We start from the raw sequence: 26,103 nt of genomic DNA, 5'->3' as shown, positions 1-26,103 counted from the left end.
CCATAACTGAAGCAAAGTCCTATTAAGATGATGCTGTTCAATTTGTGGAGAAAGTTTTCTCCTTGCGATAGCTTATCTAATCAATCATAACGCAATACTGACGAATACACTTTTAGCATATACGCATCAATTAGTGTCAAATTTAAAAAAAATCACTCACCATGCCGAAAAAAACTAACACTTACGTTTTGTGGCCAACTGTGTCCTTGAATTGAATCTTCAGCAACTGTAACAGCGACAGCAAAACGGACTAACGCGGTGTATGTAAACTGGGCAGATACAGGTTTATCTCAGTCAAGTGATTTATTTTAAATAGAAATCTCATAATATGTAATCTTTGAGGATATTAGGCAGCCCACAAGAACATAGCGAATAGTCACAAAGCGTAAGTATGCTGCCAAATAGTAGGATCTGAAAGACCTTGAAACCGTGTTGCAGATGCTAATGAGCTGCATTTTTGACGGTGAACGCTTTGAATTGATTCCAGGCCGTCTGACTGCTGAGCTGAACACGATTGAGACTTTGTATGTGATGCGATGTTCGCGATATTTAAGACCAATACAAGAAAAAAATTGACCTTTCAGATCATATTGACAACGATAGCAGTTGCTGCAGACTATGTAAATCGTGAACAGAATCATTTCAAATTATTTCGTAGTAGTCATTATGATGCTGTTAACAAGTATTTAACATTTACTTACTAATTTTTTGTACATTAGTTATTAGCTAGGAACTTTATTTAGGTGTCCCCAATTAGTTCATCTACAGATACAAACATTGACACAACTCAGGCAGCCAGCTCACGAATATTCTTGTCACTTCACAGATCCACCGAGGTAGATTCCCCGTCGTTGTGGAACTTATGAGAATTTTAAACTTGCAGTAGCTATGTAGGTAGTTTATTTTTAAAGTTTTCCTCTTTGGATTGGTTTATTTAGTTAGAGGGCCATCAAGTAACTTACCGTACTTAAAGAAATTTCCACCCACTTGGAATAAATTTTAGTTATTATTGTTAAGTCTAGGACATAAAATATCGTAAAAGTCACTAGCTTCGTGAATGAGCAGGTATTGTGGCATTGTTCATCAGTTGCAAGTTATTCCTGCGTTACACAAAAACCCATAGAAATAACAAAAATGAAAAGTCGAAAACACAGACATGAATAATTTCACTTTTCCTGAGTTGATGCGAGGTATAACTTGATATCCGGTTTTAAACGCGTGATTTTGATCGATAGACACCAACAGAAACAACTGCTTTAATAGACAAATCTTTACATGTAAGCGTTTAAATAAAGTAACTCGTTCATCCATAACTGAAAGAAAGTCCTATTAAGATGATGCTGTTCAATTTGTGGAGAAAGTTTTCTCCTTGCGATAAAGATTACCTAATCATTCATTACGCAATAACGACGAAGATACTTTTAGCATATAAACTTGGATTAGTGTTCAATTGTAAAAAAAAGCACTCACGATAACGAAGAAAAATGAAAACTTACGTTTTGTGGCCAAATTGTGTTCTTGAATTGAATCTTTAGCAACGGTAACAGCGTCAGCAAAACCGTGACTAACACGGTGTATGTAAAGTGGGCAGATACAGATTTATCTCTGTCAAGTAATTAATTTTAAATAAAAATCTCATATTATGTAATCTTTGAGGGTATTAGGCAGCCCACAAGAATAAAGCGAACAGTGATAAAGTCTAAGTTCTGTTTTCGGCTCATATAAAGAACGCACAGTTCCTTAATGGTTTATTGCTGCATCAAAACAAGTTGGCTGGCCATCATTTATGAACTTATAAATAAAGGCTGATAGTTTCGAAAGAAACTGTTTGGGGCTGCGTCGGTGGGAGTAACGAAATAATTTAGATATATCAACAAAGTTGAAATGGTAAATTAGCCACCGTAATGATTACAAAAGCTGACGTTTCGAGCGTTAGCCCTTCGTCGGAGCGAATAGAGGAATTGTGGGTTGTGTGTGCTTTTAAAGGCAGGAAATGGAGCTACGTTATTGGTGGGAGCATGGCAACGAGAAAAACATGAATAAACTAGTGGAATGAAAAGCGTTCGTTGATCCCTGTGGGATTTAGACTACCGGTTTGAAAGATGAGCTTTTGTTCAAGATTTTTACGGCTTCCCGTGCCACCTAAGTGCAAGGAAAGACCGCAGATTGCCTTAGTGTTCAATTAGTGTTCCGCACAGTTCATTCAAACGCGACTAAAACATAGGCAATTTTTTGGTCAGAAGTTCTTTTCAGACTAATGACCAACCAGGCACTTTTAAATGCGCTCGGGCACGATGCAAAACGTGTCCTTTCATTCACAACACTGATAAAATATCGGGACCTAAACGATCCATTAAGATCACCGATCACTTCACGTCTACCTCCGCCAATGTAATCTATTGCATAACTTGCACTTATTGCAAAAAGATGTACATCGGCAAAACAGGCAGAAGACTAGGTGACCGATTCCGAGAACACCTTCGAGACGTGGAAAGGAATGACAGGGACACATCGAAACCAGTCGCTAGACATTTTAATTTACCTAATCATTCTAAGCAACATATGGCAATCTGCGGTCTTTCCTTGCACTTAGGTGGCACGGGAAGCCGTAAAAATCTTGAACAAAAGCTCATCTTTCAAACCGGTAGTCTAAATCCCACAGGGATCAACGAACGCTTTTCATTCCACTAGTTTATTCATGTTTTTCTCGTTGCCATGCTCCCACCAATAACGTAGCTCCATTTTCTGCCTTTAAAAGCACACACAACCCAAAATTCCTCTATTCGCTCCGACGAAGGGCTAACGCTCGAAACGTCAGCTTTTGTAATCATTACGGTGGCTAATTTACCATTTCAACTTTGTTGATATATCCAAATTATTTATGAACTTCGTTTGCGACAGAATGGTTTATATCATACCTGCGGCATAGCAGTCACCTTAGTCATATAAAAAGAAAGGATCTGAAGAACATCTTTTATTATGGTTAGTCTCTACGACATCAATGATATCCATGATAATCAAATGATAGCAAAACCGCCCGTTAGTCATAATTGGACACGAACTAGTTTGGACTTTGACATTTCCGGAAAGAGTTAAATCATTTAATTAATCACCGACAGAAAAAAACAAAGAGCAACTGTGGATTTCCCATATTGCAGACATATTTTTGGTCTATTTATCAATTATTTGGACCTTTCAGAGCGTCTGAACAGTCACAATAAGGGCAAATTCAAAATAGCCACTGAACTGTATTCTTGCCCGATATTTTTATACGTCCGCAAATGTCAATATTTATCCTACGTTTTATCCCGTCGAAAAGAGTTTCACTTGTTCATGATTACTACTTTCAATGGAAGAAAAAGGAACTCGTTTTGTAGATTTAACTAAGTTTTGCTCTCGCTATTTGATAACAACCGATCCTCTATTTCCGAGTAACTTAAGGTGATAAACTCCAAAGTCGAACATGTACTATACAGCAATGGTAATATTTCATTCGCGGCAATAATTTCACCTTTCACAGCTGTTCCGGAGTAAGTCAATTGCGAGAAAGCGCTCTTTAGGACGTTTTTTTTTCGCTTTACTTTAAAGGAGGCATTTATAAGAACTATGGTCAAGGCCCAGCGCATACCGTATCTGAATGAACATAGTCTTGATCGACTAGTTGTACATTGAACTCTACGGTCGCTACATCGACGACTGTATCGACGCCACCTCCTCTACTAGAGAGGAGCTGACTCAATTCATAACCGCAGTCAATTCTTTTCACCCGGCTCTGAAATATACGTGGGAAATTTCTGACAATTCTTTATCCTTTTTAGACATCAAAGTTTCAGTTGAAGGCAACGGTTTATGCGCTAGTGTGTATTACAAACCTACAGACTCGCATAATTACTTGTTGTATTCGTCTTCGCATCCATCTCACGTTAAGAGTTCCATTCCTTTTTCTCAGTTGCTAAGACTCCGTCGTTTATGTAGTAATGACTCTGATTTCCATCACAAATCAGAGACAATGTGCCAGTTTTTCGATAAACGTGGTTACCCTGATTCTGTAGTTCAAGCGGGCTACCTCCGCGCCCAACTTATTGAACGACATTCAGCACTACAAACGCCGGACAAAAGGAAGATTCCGACCGCATTTCATTCACTCTCACGCTTCACCCTCACAACCACGCAGTTAAATCCATCATTCTTAAAAACTTTAAATTACTTCAAAACGATCCAGAGACAAGCACTATCTTTTCGCAGCCTCCGCGTATTTCATTCAAACGCGACAAAAACATAGGCAATTTTTTGGTCAGAAGTTCTTTTCAGACTAATGACCAACCAGGCACTTTTAAATGCGCTCGTACATGATTCAAAACGTGTCCTTTCATTCACAACCCTAAGAAAATATCGGGACCCAAACGATCCATTAAGATCACCGATCACTTCACGTGCACCTCCGCCAATGTAATCTATTGCATTTATTGCATAAAGATTTACATCGGCGAAACAGGCAGAAGACTAGGTGACCGATTCCGAGAACACCTTCGCGACGTGGAGAGTAATGACAAGGACACGTCGAAACCAGTCGCTAGACATTTTAATTTACCTAACCATTCTAAGCGACACATGACAATATGCGGTTTTTCCTTACACTTAGGTAGCACGGAAAGCCGGAAAACTCTTGAACAAAAGCTCATCTTTCAAACCGGCAGTCTAACCCGCCAGGCAAGCTTCAACTCCCCCAGGGATATTTGTGATGTGCTCCGAACACCTCTGGGAGGACTGTTTTGAGAGATCTGTGCACTTCGAAGGATCTTGGCGAATAATCAGGCCAGGTTCGGTGCCTACTGTTAAAAAAAGAAAAACCATCCTCAGCGCAATCTCGACAAAAGGAGAGGTTTCGTGTTTTGTCACTTTTACATTTGTGCTGATGAGTGTCTGCCTTTAACTCTCTGGCGGAATACCTTACACCAAGGAAAGTACTCGGCGAACATTGTAAATAATTGCGGAAATAGCCGAATAAAGGAATGAGATTTCTGACCTTAAAGAGCTTACTTTTAAACAAAAGAAATGGCAAATATTAGTGTGCTCTCTGACTCAAGAAAAGCTGGCTTTAACAACAGCGAAAGCAGAACAAACAAGTTAAGATACATAGAGCGTACAAACATTTAAAAATGTCAGCTTGCAGTCAAAAAAAGGGAAACAAATAACAAATTTTTTAAAAATTCTCTTACACTATAAACTTTCTAACAGCCAAGTCAGCAACAACACCGTGATAAACGAATGTTAAAAAAATATTTAAAAAATCAGGCCAATTCTTGCTGGATTTATTCGCAAGACGAATGCGTCTCCGATACAACCTTCACGGAAAAAAAACAAAGAATCACATCTTTATGTGTATATTTTTGATATGTTTGTTTGATGTTGGGCATATAACCCATGATGTTTTCCTCAAGTTATGGGCCATAACCATTTCTGGATATCGGTTTCGAGCTTTGTGATTGGGTGAGATCAAAAACAAAACAAAGCAAATTTGGTCGAGAGGTACTGGCAACAAGAAGAAGTTGAATTTTTCTATTTTCGTGGCGGCCATGTCGTAATGTAGTAGTAAGCCGAAACAGAATTCGCTAGTAAGGACTGGACGTAAGATATCATTAAAACGATTCATTTATTTCGAAATTCAACATTTATGCCCTCTAAATCCTCGCATTCTGGAAGAGTATAGTGGATTCAGTGTTTTTAAACTAGTTTTGCAATTACAGACAAGTCCCTCTCGTGCTTGTAGGCGAAAATTTCACACTCATCATTCCGTGTAGTTTAACTGTAACCTTTGTTTCCGGAATACTGTCAATAGAGACACTTCGGCAAGGCTTTTCACCAGTGTGATTTCTTTATTTCCATCATCATACCGCTCTTAGCGCAAATTTTCCGGATCCGATACCTGACAGTAATACAGAGCACATGAAATGTCTTTTGTACACACGATCGGAGACTGTGCGAAGTCTACAGAGAAATCGCTTCCACACCGAACAGATTGAGGTTGGATGAATCTCTCTGCTGTCAAGATCGACATTGATTTAATAATTTCTTCCAGAACTCCAATTTAAAAGCTTCTTTGTTTGCAGCACTGACCCTAGTCCGCGGCAGATTTGTGCCACAAAGACGACAGTGTCTCGAGATATGAAATGTGTTCATCCGTGCTGTAGGCTTGATCTGAAATTCACAATGTAAGCTTTATAAGGTCCAATAAGTAATTGTCCTTTTATTCTAAATTGCCCGGCCACAACGTATGGTTAAGATTTATGGCTTACGCGATACGCTTAGAAAGCATGCGAATAAGCGCTATATAAGTGTTATTATTATTATTATTATACTCCGGCGATGGATCTGGACAAAGGGAATCCGCCTAGTAGTTTGCACACTAACAGACTTTCAACATCCATGCACTCGAACTAAAACCTCGTGCACTCGATTGGAATTTAGAAAGATTGGAAGCAAATTTATTCTAGTTTTTAAAAATGTTTTTTCAGGAATAAAAAAAAAAAATGTTACATACCTGAAAACCTCAACTAAAGAGAGGTTACTTCTCAATCGAGGGCTTCGCAACAAGCATCTCCACCCAAATTTTCATCTGAATTTTTCTGTCTCGTCATCGCGGCCGCCATCAATTCTTAGCTCGATGTGTGTAATGGTTTGTCTTCTGTAATTTTGCAAAGTTTCATAGGATATGGCCAAGGAACAAAGTCGCTAGAGCGCGAATAAAGTAATGAATGGATTTCCTCAATGGCCCACCACGACACCTATATTGGTGACGTCATCAAGTATGCAGAAGTGGCTATGACCCGGACTGTTCCTGGGTATTTATTCACTACCTTTGACTGGATAATTTACCAATTAATATCGTGGTAATCCGTTCTAGTTATTTTTAGCTAAATTGGTTTGACATCTGGATATTTTAGACTATGGTGACCTATGAGCATACAAAAGTAACCAAAATGACTATGGTGTTTATTGCAAGGTCATTCATATCTGAGGATGGAGGAGTTGCCACAGCCAGTTGGACCGTTCGGTATAAATGTAATTTCTTGCATGGCATGCAGTTAGAGAACATTTTTGAAAGAAATGAAATCTTCAAGAATATTTTTGACATGGAGCAGGAAGTGGCCATTTGAAAATGCAATTTAGTTGTGATTCTCTGCCAAAAACTCATTTTGTCGACACACAGGTTGGGAAAAACCACATAAAAAATATTGTAACCTGAGGATATGCAGCCTACTTCATTTTCAGAGGAGTTTTGGCCTCATCATGTAAGACGACACTTGTGAGTAAGATGGCTAAAACTGGAAAATGACTAAATATATGACTAGGCTTTTAAGCATTGCTCCACAGGGTGTACTCATTGTAGGATTATTATTTGACGCAGCTGCAAGATTGATTTAACCTTTATTTTTAACTGGTACCCCAAAGTTTTCTCAATTTTGCTTCATCCACAGTTCCATCTAGCACGGCGTAAACTTTCCCGCTGATGGACCCATAATGAAAAAGAAGTCAATTGACTGAGAAAAGTCGTTCGAAAAAATGACTGTGTCTAAAGATGTGTTGAGAGGTGATGTGACTCAGTTTGTTCTGCTCGAAGGTGGTGGTTACCACAGATGCCAGTTTCACTCTACTTACAAGTAAGATTGTCGTGTCTGCATCAGCTCCGACGATTGTGAAATGTCCTTTCTTAATATACGGCTCTCTTCAGTTTTGTGTCCCAAAATTAAAGAAGTTAAAGAGAATCCAGGGATGAGGAGGGCCTCAGCAGAACGGCAGAGTAATAATTCATCTTTTAAAAAAATATTCGGTATCGAATGAGAGAACTCCACAAGTAACCAAAAGTTAACTAATCCCCTCTTCAGCCTAAACCTTTTCTTTTCTACCTTTTATTTACGTAAGGGCATGGACAAAATAACCATTGAATGATTCAAAAGAATTGTTGAGTAAATTACTAAATTAAATTACTAAATACTAGTAAATTAAAGGCGACGTTTTATTAAAGTTGTTCATAAAGCAAGTGTTGTCTATTTTTTCGTAGTTGTTTTTAATTGTTCTCTGATTTTTTTTTTTTTTTGTTTCTTTGTCCTCTTTTTTTTTCTTTTAATTATTTCTCTTTTGCACAGAGCAGAGAAGCCGGTCAAACTGCCCCCGAATCACGTTATAGAACATCACATTGTGAGGACCGACCTTGGCCATAAGGAAAAAGGTTTTACGGTCAAGCTGGAAGAACATGCTGCGGCTCACGTTAACCCTTTGAAGGCTAAATAACTCTTTGTAAGATGGAAGCATTTTCATTACTTACAATCAATGCCCTGAATTCATTGTAACTCGAATCAGGTCAGTTGAATAATAAAAAGAAAATTGATATAATAAACTGAGTATTGTCATTATCTCCTTTCGTGCGGTCATAAATGCTTCCTGAGACTAAAAACTGGGAGCAAACGTATTGCCGATTTATTTGCAACTATTTTCCGGGACTGCCTACACATAGTTAGACACCCACAACTCTTTTTCAATAACTGTCATCCACCCCCTATCGGGTCATGTAATAGGAGAGTCAATTGGTCAGCTCCGGAAACTGAATGAACTGCCAGCAAGAAGAGCGAAGACTGTAATTAATTTATCGCTCAATGAAAGCAATGGCACGGAGAAACTGAGAAGAAATTGTAAATAAAACTAACAGAATAGCGATATGCTAGATGCATGCACAAACTATAAAGGGCTACTGAAGAACACTTCAATTTGGACGGAGAAAACGCGTTTTTTATGGCCAGATTTGGCCTACCACTGCAAATTCGATCCGATAATCTATGCGCAAAGTTTTTAAACTTTGCAAGCCTAGGAAGAATTTTAATATTTTCCTATATTTATTCTAATACTAATGAATTCATGCACTTAAACATCAGTGTGGCATCCCGTAAATATAAAGTATCAGATATAGGTAGTAAGTTAAGTTGTTACAACGTAGCAGTTATGGGTTGTACTTCTTTTTTCCAGAGAGAATGCTGTCAGTAGTCGATATGTCCCTAAAGTGTTCAATTTCAACGTAAGGCCTCACAATTTACTAGTCGTAGAATCTAGTAAACAACAACTGTAGCATGGTGGATAAACCATGCGGGTCTCGTTAACGCAAGAAACACGTTTGTTATTCGCTTAGTTTTTCGAACATTTTTAAATGTTGTTATGTCTGAAAAGTAGTTTTCAATGGTAAATTTTAACTTGAAAAACCTCCGCAATTTTCTGGCCGTCAATTCTAGTAAACAACGGATTAAAGTAGAATTTACTACGCATTTGAGAGAACCACCTCTTGGGAGAATAGGGAACACTTTCACCTCTGAGTCACCTAGTTTACCAATAATAAAGGAATCCTGCTTGAGATTTCATAATTGGTATAGATAGTTTCCGAAAATAAGTACCAAACATTTAAGAAAAGCCTTTATTTAACAGATTGGTCTTTAGAGATAAATTAGCAAGGCAGTAAATTTTTACATTGTGAGCGCCTATTTTCAAATATTTTATTGCGATTCCGGTGCAGTGCTCTGTCAACTCAGCTAACAAGTAGTGAAAATAAGTTAAGAGGGGTTGTCACGAAAAACATTTACCGGAAACAGTAAAAAAAATCGAATTGGCTCATATTAGGGTAGTATTAGGTAGGCCTATAGGTAAAACAAACCAGGACATATATAGTTTGACATGGAGCAGGGAGTGACCGTTTTGAAAATGCAATTTAGTTGTGATTCTCGTCCAAAAACTCATTTTGTCGACACACAGGTTGGGAAAAACCACATAAACAATATTGTGACCTAAGGATATGCAGCCTACTTCAGTTTGAAAGGAGTTTTAGCCTCATCATGTAAGACGACATTTGTGAGTAAGAGGGCTAAAACGTGCTCTGTAAGTATAATTTACAATTTCAGCCTTGTTAGGCTGCCATGTGGTTTTTAATAAAGCCATCTAATGCCCTTACGCTATGGTTACCACATTTCACTGAGGGTGGGAAGACTAAAGTCATGTTTTAATGCTTTACCCTGATACAACAAATCAAAGATTACAAACCTTTTAAAGGGAATCTTGGCTATTGACGAGCTATACCTGCCCTACTTTCCAAAAATGTTTTTTAGCTTATTTTAGGGGGAAACTGACAGCCAGTTTTAAAGTCATCACAGGGGCACCACTTTGATTCTCCTTTGATATACCGTCGTCAGTATTTCAATATGGAAACAGATGCCTCACTAAGTATGCTGAGGGCATGACCGACTATTTCAAGGAAGCCTTTCCAGCCGGAATGTCCTTTGAAAGGAAATGTGAAGGATATTGTAAATTAATTATATATCTTGTAATAACACAATCAGAGTTTTTTTCTCGGGAACGATCCACCAACTTCCTCTGGTGAACATGGTAGTTCAGTAGTTCCGTTGGATAATGAATTATGACCAAATGATGTCTAGTTCCATTGAATTTTTTTTCAATGGAGAGCATGATTTATGGTTTATATTGTTTCCGGTTTATCATCAGATTAACAGTTTCTGATGTACGCTCCAAATTGGTAATATTGATAATAATGATTGTACAGTAAAGAGAGCCACAAGTAAAACCAAAGGCCTCAAGAAAAAATAATCGTTATGCGTTCAAGCGAGACGGTCAAACAAAAAGAAAAAGAACATCTGGCGTAACGCGGAAATTTTCCTACTTTTAAAGAAGGACGCCCATTTAAGAAAAAGAAAAGCATTAGTTAATTCATAGCCTAACTTGCCCAAAAGTGAGATACTTTGACAGAAGCCAGTTTCAAGGCTTAGAAATCAGACGCCAACCAGCTTTTCATGATTGACTCGTTTTCCTGCTTTCCTTTTTTTCCCCAAATAGTACACATGGCGGGCGAGAGACCTCAGGCACGAGCAAAGCAACGAGGATTACGCTTCATATTCAAAAGTGTTCCCTTTTTAAGAGATGGACCAAGAGGATTTTTCTATTACATTAAAGACCAACAGTTGCTAGAAAAAATGCAAGTTATCATCTACGTATAAAAGGACAACATAAAACACCAGTGCTTTAAATTTAAAGTAAAAATGAACACATATATATATAGCTCTTTGGCATACAAAGCTTTGCTTTCATGTCCAAATTGAGCACTCTATCTAGGATGAGTCATTGCCGTTGCAATTGCGCATGCTCGCTGGTTTACTCTAGTTTGAGCACTCTGGCATGGCTTAGACGATACCACAAAGGTTGGGTCGTTTGGGGTGACCGTCTCGGTTCTCCCCCATCCTAGCATTAGCACTGCACTGATGAGGCCCAGGTCTCGCATGGTAAGTGTTGCTTCATACTCTTGTAGTTTGAAGTTGGTTCTGGTGTTTTTCGAGGTCTGAGTTGGATAAGTGAGTACCTGCCGGGAGGGAAAACTTGCGACTTTTTCCTCCCTGGCAGTGGTTGTTTTCTTTGGTTCCGTTTTGGTCGCCCATCCCTTTTTTTGATTTCTCGGTCGACCTGAACTTGCTTTCCTTTTTGCTTTTTCTCTGTTTCGGTCACCCATCCCTCTGACTTGTCTTTGGGTTGGGTCCGAGTTTCAGCATGGTCGTGTCCTTTAATAGGACCATCGACGTTGACTGTCAGGGGCTCCCTGAGGAGGTACTTTTCTCGGAAGCGGTTGGTTTGTTGCTGGGTTTTTTTGACCGTGAGTCTGACCATCGGGTGGCTGCGGTGCAGGCATGTCCTGGCCGTGTTGCGAGAGTCACTTTTGCTGAGAACGGCGATGCTGCTAAGTTATTTTTTGAGGAGCTAGGTGTCATCAAGTTGGGCGATGTAGAGTGTAGGGTGGTTAAACCCCCTCCTCCTCCTCCCCAGCTTACTACTGTTGTAGTCTCTTGGTTTCCCTTTGAGGGATCAAACGACGCCATCAGCACAGCTTTGTCCGCATACGGTACGGTCAAATCTGTTCGCAATCAGGTTTGGCCCGGAAGGCCTTCAGTGTCCACCGGGTCACGCATTGTCCAAATGGTTATTAGGAATGTCATTTCACCGTTTATTTCTATCCGTGGCGTCCGCTGTAAAATTTGGTATAGGGGGCAACCCCTCCAGTGTACTACTTGTCATAAAGTTGGTCATAAGTCGGCGGAGTGTCCCCTTAGGGGCAAATGCTTCCGATGCCGTCAAGGTGGACATCTAGCTAGGAACTGTCAGGCGACCGTGGGTGCTCAACCTGCCGTAGACACATCAGTAGAGATGGACATACCCTCGTCTGTAGCTCAAGAAAATGATGTGACAGCTGAGACAATTGCTCCCGTCCCTAATGACGTTGTTGCTGAGTCTGAAGAGTGCGATTATAACCTTGAGGCCAGCGAGGACCGTTTTCCAACCTGCACATCGGTTGACCAAGTACCATCAGACAATGTCTCCCGTAAACGCGCTGCTCCCCAGACTTCTCCGGTTTCAAAAGGAACTGTAAAGAAGCCTGCTACAACGGATACAACCCAGTCGATTTTCGTACCAGTCGCTAATAAGATAACCGCGCCACCCTCCGTTACGTCGGTCATTTCTTCCAAGTCCAGAAGTGAAATTCTCGAATTGCTATCCACACCTCCTGGCCTTTCAGGTGATAGAGTAGACCTCCTACGGTTAACATCACACCTTCAAGTTCCTCCTGGTTCAATTGCGTTTGTTCTCAACCCGCAAAATGGTCCTCCAAGACATGTGCTAAAGTACACTCCGAAGAAATAGTTTAATATTAGTTTAAAAATTTAAAACCTAAAAATGAAAACTAAAAAGTAGTTTAAGTTATTTAAGTTATCGAGTGTGTGTGTTCAATTTTTGGTGTGAGTGTGTTAATTTTTGTTGAGGTGGGGTTCGATTCCCCAGCGAGTTTGGTGTCTGGTGACCCTCGTTTCTGGTGGACCCCAACCCTAAGGCATTGCACGCAAGCCATGGGTGGGATTAGTCCTGTTGGTCGGCGGGCATTGCACACGCCCTTCATCGGGGGCCCGGCCGTCCACCTTAAACATAAAAAAAAACTGCACTGATGAGGCCCAGAAGGCCGAAACAGTACTGTCTGCAGTTATTTATATATATATATATATATATATATATATATATTAGTTAGTACTTGGATATATATTTAACAAATGGTAAACACCACAGTGTACACTATTGAGTTATGGATGCACGCGGGAGGTTGCTAAGCTCGAAAGAAGCGTAAGAGTCGCTCGAGGCGATAGCCGAGAGCGACTTTAGCTTTTTGAGTGCTTTGCAAACCTCCCAAGTGCATCCATAACTCAATAGTGTACGCTGTGGTGTTCATCATTTGTTTTATAACATAAAATTGATACATTGTAGCTAAAGAGTTCCCTTTTATTTAACAAATCTTCCGTGAGCAGAAAAAAAAAAAAGCGCGCGCGGAAAAATAGTCTTCGCTTTTGCTCACGTCAGCAGCGTACACCCATGAGCAAATGGGGGACGCTAAATTGACCAATCAGAGCGCGCGCTTTGCTTTGATTATGTTATAAAACAATTTGTGATGAACAGTCACCCTTAAAATATGCGGCAGATTCCACGGGAAAAAGTTAATTCTAATGTTTGGGCCCAAGACTCTAAGGTAAAAATGTTGAATGAAGAAATATCAGCTGCCAGCCTTGGACTCTTTATGATCAAGACCCGGATATGCAGACTTCATTTAAGAAACATCCTTGAAGGCTGTGGTAGCTGTTTTCGATGAATTATGTACTAATCGTATGATTATGTACATAATCATATATGTACTAATCGTATAATTATGTATGAAGTATGTACTAAACGTTTTAATCAATCCATATACATATATTAGTGGGTAGCTTTAGTTATCAGTGATAGGTGTTCCCTATCAACATGGGTTTTCTTTCTTCTTTTCAAGATACCATTAGGATAGTAAATATTATTTTCCTGATGTAAGTCCCTCGCTGAACCAATTTGAAAGCTCATTTAATACATACATGTATTTTCGCCATTTGTTCTTTTTTTTTGCCATTCGGGCTGCGGGCACAACGAAAGGGACCGTCAAACGCTGCAGAAGAAGAACTGGAACTCCCTCGCTTTCGATTCAAAGATGGATACCCATTCAAGAGCCAGAAAACCCTCTGTCAGTTCATAGAAAAAGTGGCCTAAGTGCACCACTGAAGTGTAAGACTGGAGACTATTCAGAAACCATCTTCTAGGTGCCTGAAAAATAAGTAATATATCTCCACTCCTTTACCAAGTTTAGGTTAAGCATGGAAACGTCCTTAGTAAATCAGATTTCCTGTTCTTGCCATCCATTATCAATCATTATCGCTGGAATGGAACAGCCAACAAAGAATAGGTTTTCATACTTTTAACTGTTTTACTTTGAACTTTATTGTTCAGAAACCAATTACATATTAATTTGTTTCATGCTATCGCAATTGTACCAAAGGAACAAGGAAAGAAGGAAGAAACATGAAGAACTATTAGTAAAGTCACGCCCAAGGAAATGATAGAGGAGTAAAGTTCCTTTATAGTTTAAAATTTTTTAGCAGTAAGGAAAAAAAAGCGGACTCAGTTGAGCTGCAGTAATGCCTAAAAATATCAAACCAAGCACTTCAAATGAACGATTATAGCTTACAATCCAGAGAATGAACGAAGTAACAGACCGTGCCCGGACACCATATAGCTATTTGAGATAAACAGCCGCTATGCGGAAGAGACACTTCCTGGCCAACACGATTAGACAGAAAAAAAAATTCAATCAAATGATTGAGCTCAAGACTCTGAGGTAAAATATCAAATGTAGAAATATCAGTTACTCCCTGAACCAATTTGAAAGCTCGGTAATCAAGAAATAAGCGTACTTGTATTTTTGCCATATGTATTTTTTTCCTATTATGGCAGAACGAAGGGGACTGTCACACTTTACAGAAGAAGGACTGGAAGCATCCCCGCTTTCAAAGATGAATGCCCATTCAAGAAACAAGAAACCATGTGTCAATTCGTAGACAAACTGGCTCAAGTGCGCCATTAAGGCTCAAAATTGGAGAACATCCGGAACCATCTTTGAGGTTCCTGAAATGTAAGTAATATATCTCCACCCTTTGCCAAGATTAAGGAAAGCTTCTACACCGTCAATGATTAATCAGATTTCCTGTACTTGCCATCATCAATCATTATCGCTGGAATGGAGCAACCAACAAAAAAGACATTAAAGGTAATTCACCTGTTTCGTCACAAACTGATAAATAAATGGCGAGAGGAAAATGATATTTTTGTTTATTCTCTGTTTTGTTTCCGATGAAATATTTGAATCCTTATTCATAAAGCCTTATTCACCCTGAAATTTTTGACCCAGCTAGAGTAAAACTGTAGCTGTTTGAGGGGTTAACAATAGGTGCTTTAGATTTTTTAGTTGTCTGAGTTACGCGGGAAATAAACCAAGCCAACGAAATCCAGAAGAACTAATAAAAAAAAAAAAGATAGATAAAGAGAAAACCGGAGACTCATTCGAAAGGAAATGAGAGTATTATCGTGGATATTAACAATCGTCCAAAAGAGTCAACGTACGTAATGTTGATGGCATACCTCTGAATGAGTGCAGCGACTCAATTCTAAAGTAAGTAATTTTTATGCAGCTATTATAATTCTCTGTAGGTTGTAAATTTTTTATGTCTAAATCTGGTGAGTGATATAAGTGTCAATATCACTACTGATGTTACAATCATTATCATCATCATTTTTATTGGTGCCGTTGTTGTTGTTGTTGTTGTTGTTGTTGTTGTTTGAGTTCTTGTTCTTTACATTGCTTCGAATTTGTATTTAAAGAGTGTGATCTCAACTGGATTCATGCATTTGCCATATACAATGTCAAATTATATGTTCGCATGCTCACAAACTTTTACCAAAAGAACAAGGAAGGAAGGAAGAAGCATGAAGAACTATTAGTAAGACCAATGCCTGAGGCACTATAAGAGGACTGAAGTTCCTCTAATAGTTTCAATATTTTGGCAGTTAGGAAAAAAGAGCGCACTCGGTTGAGCTGCAGTAACGCCCAAAAGTATCACACCAACCGCTTCCAATGAACGATTCTAATCCGGCTTTATCTAGAGGATGAACAGACTTTGCCCAAAGAACCATTCAATAAAATCAGGAATTAAAAGAAAAACATAAAACCAAGAAGAACCAGAAAGATTAATCTCGCCCTCCAAAAGATAAAATGACTTTTTTATCCGCAACTTTTATATTACTACTTGGCAGAGGATAAGTTTAGAACTCATAACTTTACCTTTTTGTTCCTTTCCGTAATTCAAAGTATATAATTCTTACTTTTACATTTTCAAAATTTAGTTATGTTTTATTTTTTAATGTCATATTCCATTGTGTTGTGTTTACTTTTTATTAAAGCGACATACATGCACCCTATGATCCGCACGTTTCAGTGCCGCAGGTCACGCAGTAGCTACGTTTCCAGCATCTGTATCGTTATCCTTCCCGCTGACTTCTGTAATGCGCCTGAACGTGCTCTAGTTACCCTAGTGTCCTCCAATTTGTTAATAAGGGACTTTAAGTAAACCACTACGGTGACGGCAACGAGGCGGCAAAACGATAGATCTAATGGGCAGAGAAATAGCTCAGCACGTGCGTTTTAGAACTTTGTACCGTCTTGGCCGTCCTTTAAAAACAACGACATAATATCACCAAAATGTGCGTCGTCTGCGAATGGAGACCGGGAAGGCAAATTATTTTTATCTCCATTTTGAACTCAACGCTGCTTATATACGTTGTGCTAAAGTTGAGGTATTGCGTCGTAAGAGACGGTAAACACATGCAGCCAATTTCGTAATTCAAATAGGAAGTAGAATTTCATTAAAAAATCGACGTCTTCTTTAGCGTTGCCGTCTTGACTGCTTAAGGTCTCTCATGTGACGTAATGGCCGCCCGTTTGCTGTGCTATAGATTTTTTGAGTAAAGTTTAAATACAATTTAAGACGTGTTCTCTTTAAAGAAATCCAAGGGGCAGCGTCTTTCCATCTACCACTAGCTTTCGCCTTTCAGCGCGTAGCTTATGACCCGTAACGCTACCAGCACACCTTGGCCAATGACGGCTCTCATTCCACCAGCCTTAAGTTGCAAAGTAAAATACTTTTTTCATAATTAACCGAGAGAACACCCACGTCGAAACTTAGATTTGGCTAAGGCCCTGTTTACAAGCAGGTAGGGTAACCCTAGTGCTAGGGTTACCCTGGCAGGAGGGTTACCCTAACGCTCCCACATTTCTTCTTTTTTTCATCGACGTGTTTACAAGGCAGCTAGGGTTACCCTAGCACTAGGGTAACCCTACCTGAGCGCTAGGGTAACCCTAGCTGCCTTGTAAACGCTCTGCTGGGGATAACTCGCTTACCCGGGACAACTTTTTACTTGTCTCCAGGCCCTTTGAACATTGACAACAAACGGTCATCATGGCAGACCGCTTACACCGTGGGGTTGGCCGTGGGGCTAAATGGAGATATACTTTGCCAGAAACCGAAAAATATTTCGACTGCAAGGTCGGCGAGTCCTCTCGTATTTCGTTCTTCCACACCCAAGCATGATGATGAGTCAAATCAAACATCCGGACTGGACAAAAGTAATGACTTGCAATCTAGCGGGATAGGGAAGAAGCGAAAGCTATCAAATGATTCAGATTTGATCCGGAAAAAGGGCAAAGAGAAGAAAAAGACAAAGTGGGTATGGTCCGTTGACAAGGAAGAAGAAATGCTTAAGTTTGTGCGAGAGTACAAATCGACCTGTGACTTTCAAGGTGTTGACTTTGAAGTAGATCTCCAGTCACTGTACACCGAAGTGAGACGATGTATGCCGAGTTTGTATCCTGATGACTTTGGAACGCCAAGCCTTACCGAAACGGAAACAAGCATTAAGGATATGGACAAAGAGGAACACGAAAGTTTCAAATCTCAAAACGATGAGGAAAAGCTGGCAATCAAGAAAGGATATGATAGAGTCAAAGAAAAGATAAAGAACATTCGTCAAGATTACCGGAATGTGGTGAACAAGGGAAGTCGTAGTGGCAGCGGGAAACTTGTTAAGGAAAATTTCGATCTCCTAAATGAAATTTGGGGAGGCTCTCCTGCGACAAGCACAATCCCATTTGGTATTGACGGTGACATGATGGAAGAATCAGTTCAGAAAATGACAATGACAGTGAAGTTCAAGGTATGTGATAGTTGAGTTAATTTGTAATCTCCTCAATTAGTGCAGCAGTGTTAATGAATTGACACTTAAATAATAATAATAATACTAATAATAGTAGTTAATATTATTGTTATCAATCAGTTCATTTTTTATTTATGATAACAAAAGAAAGGAAATCAAATTCATGGTAGAGCTTTAAGTTTCAATTGAAGGTAACGGTTTATGCACTAGTGTGTATTACAAACCTACAGACTCGCATAATTACTTGTTATATTCGTCTTCGCATCCATCTCACGTTAAGAATTCCATTCCTTTTTCTCAGTTTCTAAGACTTCGTCGTTCATGTAGTGATGACTCTGATTTCCACCACAAATCAGAGTCAACGTGCCAGTTCTTCGATGGACGTGGTTACCCTGTTTCCGTCGTTCAAGCGGGTTACCACAGCGCTCAACTTATTGATCGACATTCAGCACTACAAACGTCGCATAAGGAAGATTCCGACCGCATTCCATTCACTCTCACGTTTACCCTCACAACCACTCAGTTAAATCCATCATTCTTAAAAACTTTAAATTACTTCAAAACGATCCAGAGACAAGCACTATCTTTTCGCAGCCTCCGCTCATTTCATTCAAATGCGACAAAAACATAGGCAATTTTTTGGTCTGAAGTTCTTTTCAGACTAATGACCAACCCGGCACTTTTAAATGCGCTCGTGCACGATGCAAAACGTGTCCTTTTATTCACAACACTGATAAAATATCGGGACCTAAACGATCCATTAGGATCACCGATCACTTCACGTCTACCTCCGCCAATGTAATCTATTGCATAACTTGCACTTATTGCAAAAAGATGTACATCGGCGAAACAGGCAGAAGACTAGGTGACCGATTCCGAGAACACCTTCGAGACGTGGAAAGGAATGACAAGGACACATCGAAACCAGTCGCTAGACATTTTAATTAACCTAATCATTCTAAGCAACATATGGCAATCTGCGGTCTTTCCTTGCACTTAGGTGGCACGGAAAGCCGTAAAAATCTTGAACAAAAGCTCATCTTTCAAACTGGCAGTCTAAATCCCACAGGGATCAACGAACGCTTTTCATTCCACTAATTTATTCATGTTTTTCCCGTTGCCATGCTCCCACCAATAACGTAGCTCCATTTTCTGCCTTTAAAAGCACACACAACCCACAATTCCTCTATTCGCTCCGACGAAGGGCTAACGCTGGAAACGTCAGCTTTTGTAATCATTACGGTGGCCAATTTACCATTTCAACTTTGTTGATATATCCAAATCATTTCGTTACTCCCACCGACGCAGCCCCAAACAGTTTCTTTCGAAACTATCAGCCTTTATTCATGGTAAAGCAGATTGCTTATAATAATATCAACCCCTGTATACTATGAATGGTATAGCATGTACTGCTGGCAGTTGACATTGGTAACTACCTGCAGGTAAATTGATAATAAGTTGTTGAAGGGGTTATGGTAATATCTTATTTATAATGTTGCAAATATAAATAGAAAGAAATTCAATTTAGTGATTGAAGTAATATATTGAAGTGCTTTTACAAAATCCAGTTCTGTATCCATTGGCAAAGGAAAGAAAAAAAATTAAAAAAATTTAGTCTTATGGTAGCTAATATCCTACAATAATATCTGTTCCACAGGTTTGTACAATCATTATACAATAACAAATTAAAAAGAAAATAACTCATCATATTGTTACATTCTGTAATCGATAGAATTAATTCATATATTTACAATGTTTTGGTTTTTGTAACTCTTAGGCATTTTAGAGTCTTCACATTCCCCATCCCCATCTCTTTTTGGTGATGACGATGGTGACGATGAGACAGATAACCTATCAAGTGTCAGTCAAAAAAGTGTGGAAGAAAGTAGGTGCTCAGAGGATAATAAAGCTAATGCAAAGGGAAAGGTTAGAGTAAATACAGCTAAAATAGCTCAACTGGTTGACAACAAACGAAAACATATGGTAAGAAACTTGTCTCAAGCACAACGAGATAAAATCCTAATGAGCACTGCTAAAGATGAGGTAGCCATAAAAAGAATCTTCTGGATGCCTTTGCTCAGTCGAATAAGGCCTTTGAAGCCTCAAGGACAGAGATTACTGACTGCCTAACTTCGCTTGGTAGTGGTATTGCATCTGCTATGCACTTGGTTGCAATGGCTTTGTCAGGTCAACCTCAATCGTTTCCCCTTAACCATGGACAATACATGGGGACACCCACACCTGGTGTGTTTGGCTCTGGTGTTAGTAACAACTACGGTGGCTCTCAGCCTTCTACTGATCACCTGTACCGTGGAGATGGAATCCATTCTCGTCAGTTTTCATATGAAGTGGGGTCATTTCAGCCGGACAGCCATTACAGTTCAGTAAGTCAGAGGGCCTCCTCTGTTACATCTTCTCATAATGAGAATGCAGGGTCAGATTCTCACAGGGACTATTATGAATTGTGATTCTTATCAAACATTTATTCATTTTGCGTTCCCTAGCCGTGGAAAGTGTTAAGTTGTGATATTGATGTTATTATCAAGTTGAGGATTTAGTCTAACTTGTTTTTTTTTTTTTTTTTTTTCATTTTAAAAGTTTATTACCAGGCTGTTTGTCTTCTTGTTTAAACACAATTTTTTTTAACACTTTTTTTGTTTCAAACAAAGAGGTACAATTCAAAAATCCGACACACATGTACAGTTTATGTTAAGTAAATTGTGGCACAACCATTCAAATTATGGACTCTATAGTGTCTCTTTACCAGCTTTCTGCACACCACATATATTTTTTTCAACACAACTTTTTAGTACAGACAATACTATATTATTGTCTTTCTGTTTATAAATTGTCTTTGTTTTTTCGATAACATCTATTATGAGAGGCTAATTTGTATTACAAATAAGAAAAAGAAGAAAAGAACCTTTGTCATTGATGGTGGTATTGCTACACAACACTTTTGTGCTGAATACTTAGTTAAGTTACTGCAGTTCAATGCAATATTCACAACATTTTCCCTTAATTCTAGGTAAGCAAATAATTTGCTGTATTGATCATTCCTTTCAGGGTGCAACATAAGTCAATGAGGAATGTGCTCTTTGTACATCAAATTAATAATATTTCGAATATGTGCACCTTCTGCAGTGTTGAATGCATACAAACGGTCTGGCTCAGTGTCTGGTTGCACTGACCTATCGTGAGCAATCTGCCTGGCAACATCATCATCTTCCACTTGCATGCCATGTTTTTCACAAAAATTATGCAACACAAAACAGGCATATATAACAATGGGCACAAATGAGAGTCCCAAGTTGACACGTTTATTTAAGATTTGCCACCTAGCTTTAAGCCTTCCGAAGGCACATTCAATAGGATTTCTGCCACTTCTTAGCATATTGTCAAGAATGGCTTCTTCATTTGATCTTGGATTTGGGTACTCCTTCATACAATAGGGCAGAAGGGGATACGCTGGATCTCCGAGTAACAACACTGGCACTTTGTCATAGCCCGGCAAAATTTCCTTATACAACATAGGAAGTTCACCTTTGCTGAGCATTCTGTTGATTCTTGAGTTGGAAAACACTCGACCATCATGGACAGAACCTGGCCACCTTACATCAACATCTAAGAATGTTCTCTTATAATCGCAAACCGCTTGTACATTCAAAGTATGCTTCATTTTGTAACTGAAGTAATCATGCGGATTCTCCCTAGGTGATAGAATAGGAATATGTGTTCCATCCACACATCCAAACGCTTGCGGAAAACCAAATTTGTTCTCCATTTTAGACACAAGGTCCATCATCTCTTGTTCTGTGGTTGGCAATTTGATAACATTTGGTCCACACTTGTCAGTCAAAACATAGCAAACTTTACGAACAACAACGGACACTGTACAAAGGGCAACTCCAAAAGCATTGGCAGTCCTAAGAATAGACCCCTGATCCTTGAGTTAGTATAAAGTCATAGCCAATTGTTTTTTCCACCGACAATACATCATCTCCGCGTGGACCACGTCTAGGCACAAGAAAAGGCCTAACCTCATTAACGAGGATCATGAAAACATCCCGATTCATTCTGAGATTTTTCTTCCATTCGCTTTCCTCCATCCTGCCCTCAAATAAGTTTTTCCACCATTGATTCGTACGGCCTGATTTTCTTTGAAATCGTCTTCGTCGAATAATTCTCCTTTTTGCATGTGGCATTCGAGCGAGTGCTTTATTGAATTCCATGGCCGCGTTTAACATGGCAACTTGCTGTCGCTTTCTAGAAACGAGAAGGTCAAAACTCCATGGCACTGATAAGCAGCTATGACTGGCAGCAACGACAGCAGAATCGAAGTAACTGCCAGAACCCTTCCGTTGTCGGCCATTTTGTTTTCAATGCGTGCAGTTGCCAAGCATAGGTAAGTTGTCCCGGGTGGTATGGTAACCCTACCTGTGAAATTTTCCTTGTAAACCCGGGCTATCTTTGACCCGCCTGCTAGGGTAACCCTAGCACTAGTGTTACCCTCCCTGCTTGTAAACAGGGCCTTAGTCTTGAAGATGAAGTGCAAATTAAATAAAACGCGTCATCGCACAAATAGAAATATAAACACTGAGCCAAGATAATTTGGGCGGAGAAGACTGATAAAAGAGGATATTTGATGACAAGGAGACTGGTTTACCATCCATTTCAAATATTTGTCATTTAAATTCGGGAGTCCTTGTCACAAGCCGCAACCAAATAGTAGGATCTGAAAGACCTTGAAACCGTGTGGCAGATGCTAACGAGCTGCATTTTTCACGGTGAACACTTCAGTTGATTCCAGGCCGTCTGATTGTTGAGCTGAACAAGATTAAGAGTTTGTATGCGATGCGATGTTCCAACCCTTGCGATATTTAAGACCAGTATAATAAAAATTGACCTCTAAGACAATATAGACAACAATAGCAGTTGCTGCAGACTATGTAAATCGTGAACAGAATCATTTCATATTATTTCGTAGTAGTCATTATGATGCTGTTAACAAGTATTTAACATTTACTTACTGATTTTTTTGTACATTAGTTATTAGCTAGGAACTTTATTTAGGGGTCCCCATTTAGTTCATGTACAGATACAAACATTGACACAACTCATGTAGCCAGCTCACGAATATCCTTGTCACTTCACAGATCCCCGGAGGTAAATTCCTCGTCGTTGTAGAACTTATGAGAACTTTACACGAGCATTAGCTATGTAGGTATTTTATTTCTAAAGCTTTTCTCTTTGGATTGGTTTATTTAGTTAGAGGGCAATCATTTAAATTACGGCACTTAAAGAAATTTCGACCCACTTGAAATAAATTGTATTTATTAATGCTAAATCTATGACATAACAAAATATTGTAAAAGTCGCTAGCTTCGTTAATGAGCAGGTATTATGGCATTATTCATCAGTTGTAAGTCAATTCCTGCTTTATACAAAAACCCATAGACATATCAAAAATGAAAAGTCGAAAACACAGGCATGAAAAATTTCACTTTTCCTGAGTTGATGCGAGGTATAACTTGATATCCGGTTTAAATCCGATTTTGATCAACAGACACCGACAGAAATAACTGCCTTAGTAGCCAAATCTTTACATGTAAGCGTTTAAATAAAATAACTCGTTCATCCATAACTGAAGCGAAATACTATTAAAATGATGCTGTTCAGTTTGTGGAGAAAAGGTTCTCCTCGCGATCGATAAAGATTATGTAATCATTCAATACGTAATAACGACGAAGATACTTTTAACGTATAAACATGGATTAGTGTTGAACTGTAAATAAAATCACTCACGATAACGAAGAAAAATGAAAACTTACGTTTTGTGGCCAACTGTGTTCTTCAAATGAATCTTCAGCAACGGCAACAGCGTCAGCAAAACGGACTAACACGGTGTATATAAACAGGGCGGACACAGATTTATCTCAGTCAAGTAATTCATTTTAAATAAAATCATCATATTATGTAATCTTTGAGGGTATTAGGCAGCCCACAAGAACAAAGCGAACATTGATAAAGTCTAAGTTCTGTTTCCGGCTCATATGAAGAACGCACAGTTCCTTAATGGTTCATTGCTGTATCAAAACAAGTTGGTTGGCCATTATTTATTAACTTGGCTTGTGACAGAATGGTTTATATCATACCTGAGGCATAGCAGTCACCGTAGGCATATAAAAAGAAAGGATCTAAAGAACATCTTTACTCGAAAATTATTTTAGATATAGGTTTTTTTTGGGTAAAAATAACTTCGCATGGTTACCCTCTACGACGTCAATGATATCCATAATCAAATGGTAGCACAACCGCCCGTTAGTCATAATTGGACACGAACTAGTTTGGACTTTAACATTACCGGAAAGCCTAAATCATTTAATTAATCACCGACAGACTAAAACAAAGAGGAACTGTGGATTTCCCATATTGCAGACATATTTTTGGTCTATTTATCTATTATTTGGACCTTTCAGAGCGTCTTAAGAGCGACATTCAGTAAATACCACGGATAGGTGTGCAAGATGGAAAAATGGAAATCTCCCAAACTTTGTCATATGAAAGCCATTCTGAAACTAGTTTAGAAAATGCAAGATTCAGTTTCTTGCGATTGATATTTTCCAAAAAAATAATTTTTTTCACCTCGAGAGGCCCTTAAACCACCGTAAAATGTGCTTCGCATCCTCGCGTGGTGAAAAGAAACGGAATCAAATACCATGACTATTGCGATATAAGATGATTTTATGACCCTTCCTTTGTATGAAAACGCTGTTGTAATTTCAAAAGATTCCAATCTGAATTTTTAATTTTTTTTTCAAAATTACCCTCTAAAACAGTTTCATCGCGACTATCAATTTTCCCATTTTTCAACGGCGAAAAACCCTTCCTGGTACATGGCTTTCGTTGTGCAAATGCTATTTTAGAGAAAGAGCAATCCTTTTCCTTTCAATTTATGAAATAAAGTTTTGGGGCAACTCAAACGGCAAGTTTTGAGAACTGAAAACATCAACGGTACTTGCGTGAAATTTACAACTTTGAACTTGCGGTTGCAATGACGAATACAAGCAGTACAAGAGTGAACTTGGACAGCAGTTTAAATACTTCGAGAATTCGATCCTTTTCCACTAGTTAAAAAAACTAAACAAACGATTATGACGTCGTAGTGGCAATAGTCTGAAAGGAAAAGCATTTTTATTGCGCGAGTTGAGCTGTAAACCTCTTGACAACACTTCCCGTACCTACCCATTTATTTACTTTGAAGCCTGAATTGTGCAAGTTATCTAAATATGAAAAGTATTCATCAAAATGTTCGCATTTCGTCTGAGAGAAATTTTACAAGCAATGATGGAAGAATAGGACAAACATTTACTCACCTCACATACATATATTGTTGAAAAAAGACCAAAATTCCTGAGGTAAACTAGATTGCGTGACATCCTCTTTGACTACACCAGGGTAGGAGGGTGGGTGTGGGGGGGAGGGGGCTTGGGCTTGGGCTTGGGCTTGGGTCCAAAGCAGACAAAAGCATTTCCTTCTAAATCCCGTAATCGCTAAAAAAAAAAAAAAAAAGAAAAAAAAAAAAAAGCTGTGTAGGGTTTTCGAAAATAGAAAAACAAACAAAATCAATCTTGGGACAGGAGCCGATCTCCTGTTGGGAATTAAAATAGTGACTCTGATTCATCTTAACGCAACCCTTGTGCGAACAAGAAAAGATAGCGCTGAGGTCTCGGTCCTTTTCCTTCTCATGGGATTTGGCCTATCGACCGTCTGAGATACTTCTGTGAAGTTCCCTGAGGAAAACTGGTACTCAAAGCTTAGCGGCTTTGAATAATCTGGAACTAAAAGACCAAATGGAAATGTAATAAAATGACACAAGTTTTGGCTCCTCAAATG

The 26,103-nt window shown here is 39.0% G+C and overlaps 2 protein-coding genes across 2 annotated transcripts; both read left to right on the top strand.

The window, feature by feature from the left end:
- The first annotated feature begins 7,339 nt into the window (after nucleotides 1-7,339).
- LOC148741271 (GFP-like fluorescent chromoprotein amFP486) lies at nucleotides 7,340-8,398 on the top strand. The gene is made up of 2 exons (XM_088737480.1): nucleotides 7,340-7,661; nucleotides 8,148-8,398. The coding sequence occupies exons 1-2, from the start codon at nucleotides 7,564-7,566 to the stop codon at nucleotides 8,290-8,292; spliced, it is 243 nt and encodes an 80-aa protein (XP_088593606.1). The 5' UTR covers nucleotides 7,340-7,563; the 3' UTR covers nucleotides 8,293-8,398.
- A 6,560-nt stretch (nucleotides 8,399-14,958) lies between these two features.
- LOC148741270 (uncharacterized) lies at nucleotides 14,959-20,111 on the top strand. The gene is made up of 3 exons (XM_088728709.1): nucleotides 14,959-15,073; nucleotides 17,423-18,207; nucleotides 19,985-20,111. Exons 1-3 carry the CDS (start codon nucleotides 14,959-14,961, stop codon nucleotides 19,991-19,993), a joined length of 909 nt encoding a protein of 302 aa, XP_088584835.1. The 3' UTR covers nucleotides 19,994-20,111.
- The last annotated feature ends 5,992 nt before the right edge of the window (nucleotides 20,112-26,103 follow it).

Source organism: Stylophora pistillata, chromosome 1 (assembly GCF_964205215.1).
Source record: "Stylophora pistillata chromosome 1, jaStyPist1.2, whole genome shotgun sequence".
Taxonomy (NCBI): domain Eukaryota; kingdom Metazoa; phylum Cnidaria; class Anthozoa; order Scleractinia; family Pocilloporidae; genus Stylophora; species Stylophora pistillata.
Note: the sequence above shows the minus strand (reverse complement) of the source record. Positions and strands in the feature narration are given on the sequence as shown.

Coding starts and splice junctions, on each gene's coding strand:
- LOC148741271 (XM_088737480.1), top strand. CDS start 7,564: ATGACTGTGTCTAAAGATGTGTTGAGAGGTGATGTGACTCAGTTTGTT. Junction 7,662..8,147: donor CAGTTTCACTCTACTTACAA/GTAAGATTGTCG, acceptor TCTTTTGCACAG/AGCAGAGAAGCCGGTCAAAC.
- LOC148741270 (XM_088728709.1), top strand. CDS start 14,959: ATGCCCATTCAAGAAACAAGAAACCATGTGTCAATTCGTAGACAAACT. Junction 15,074..17,422: donor ATCTTTGAGGTTCCTGAAAT/GTAAGTAATATA, acceptor ACTTGTCTCCAG/GCCCTTTGAACATTGACAAC.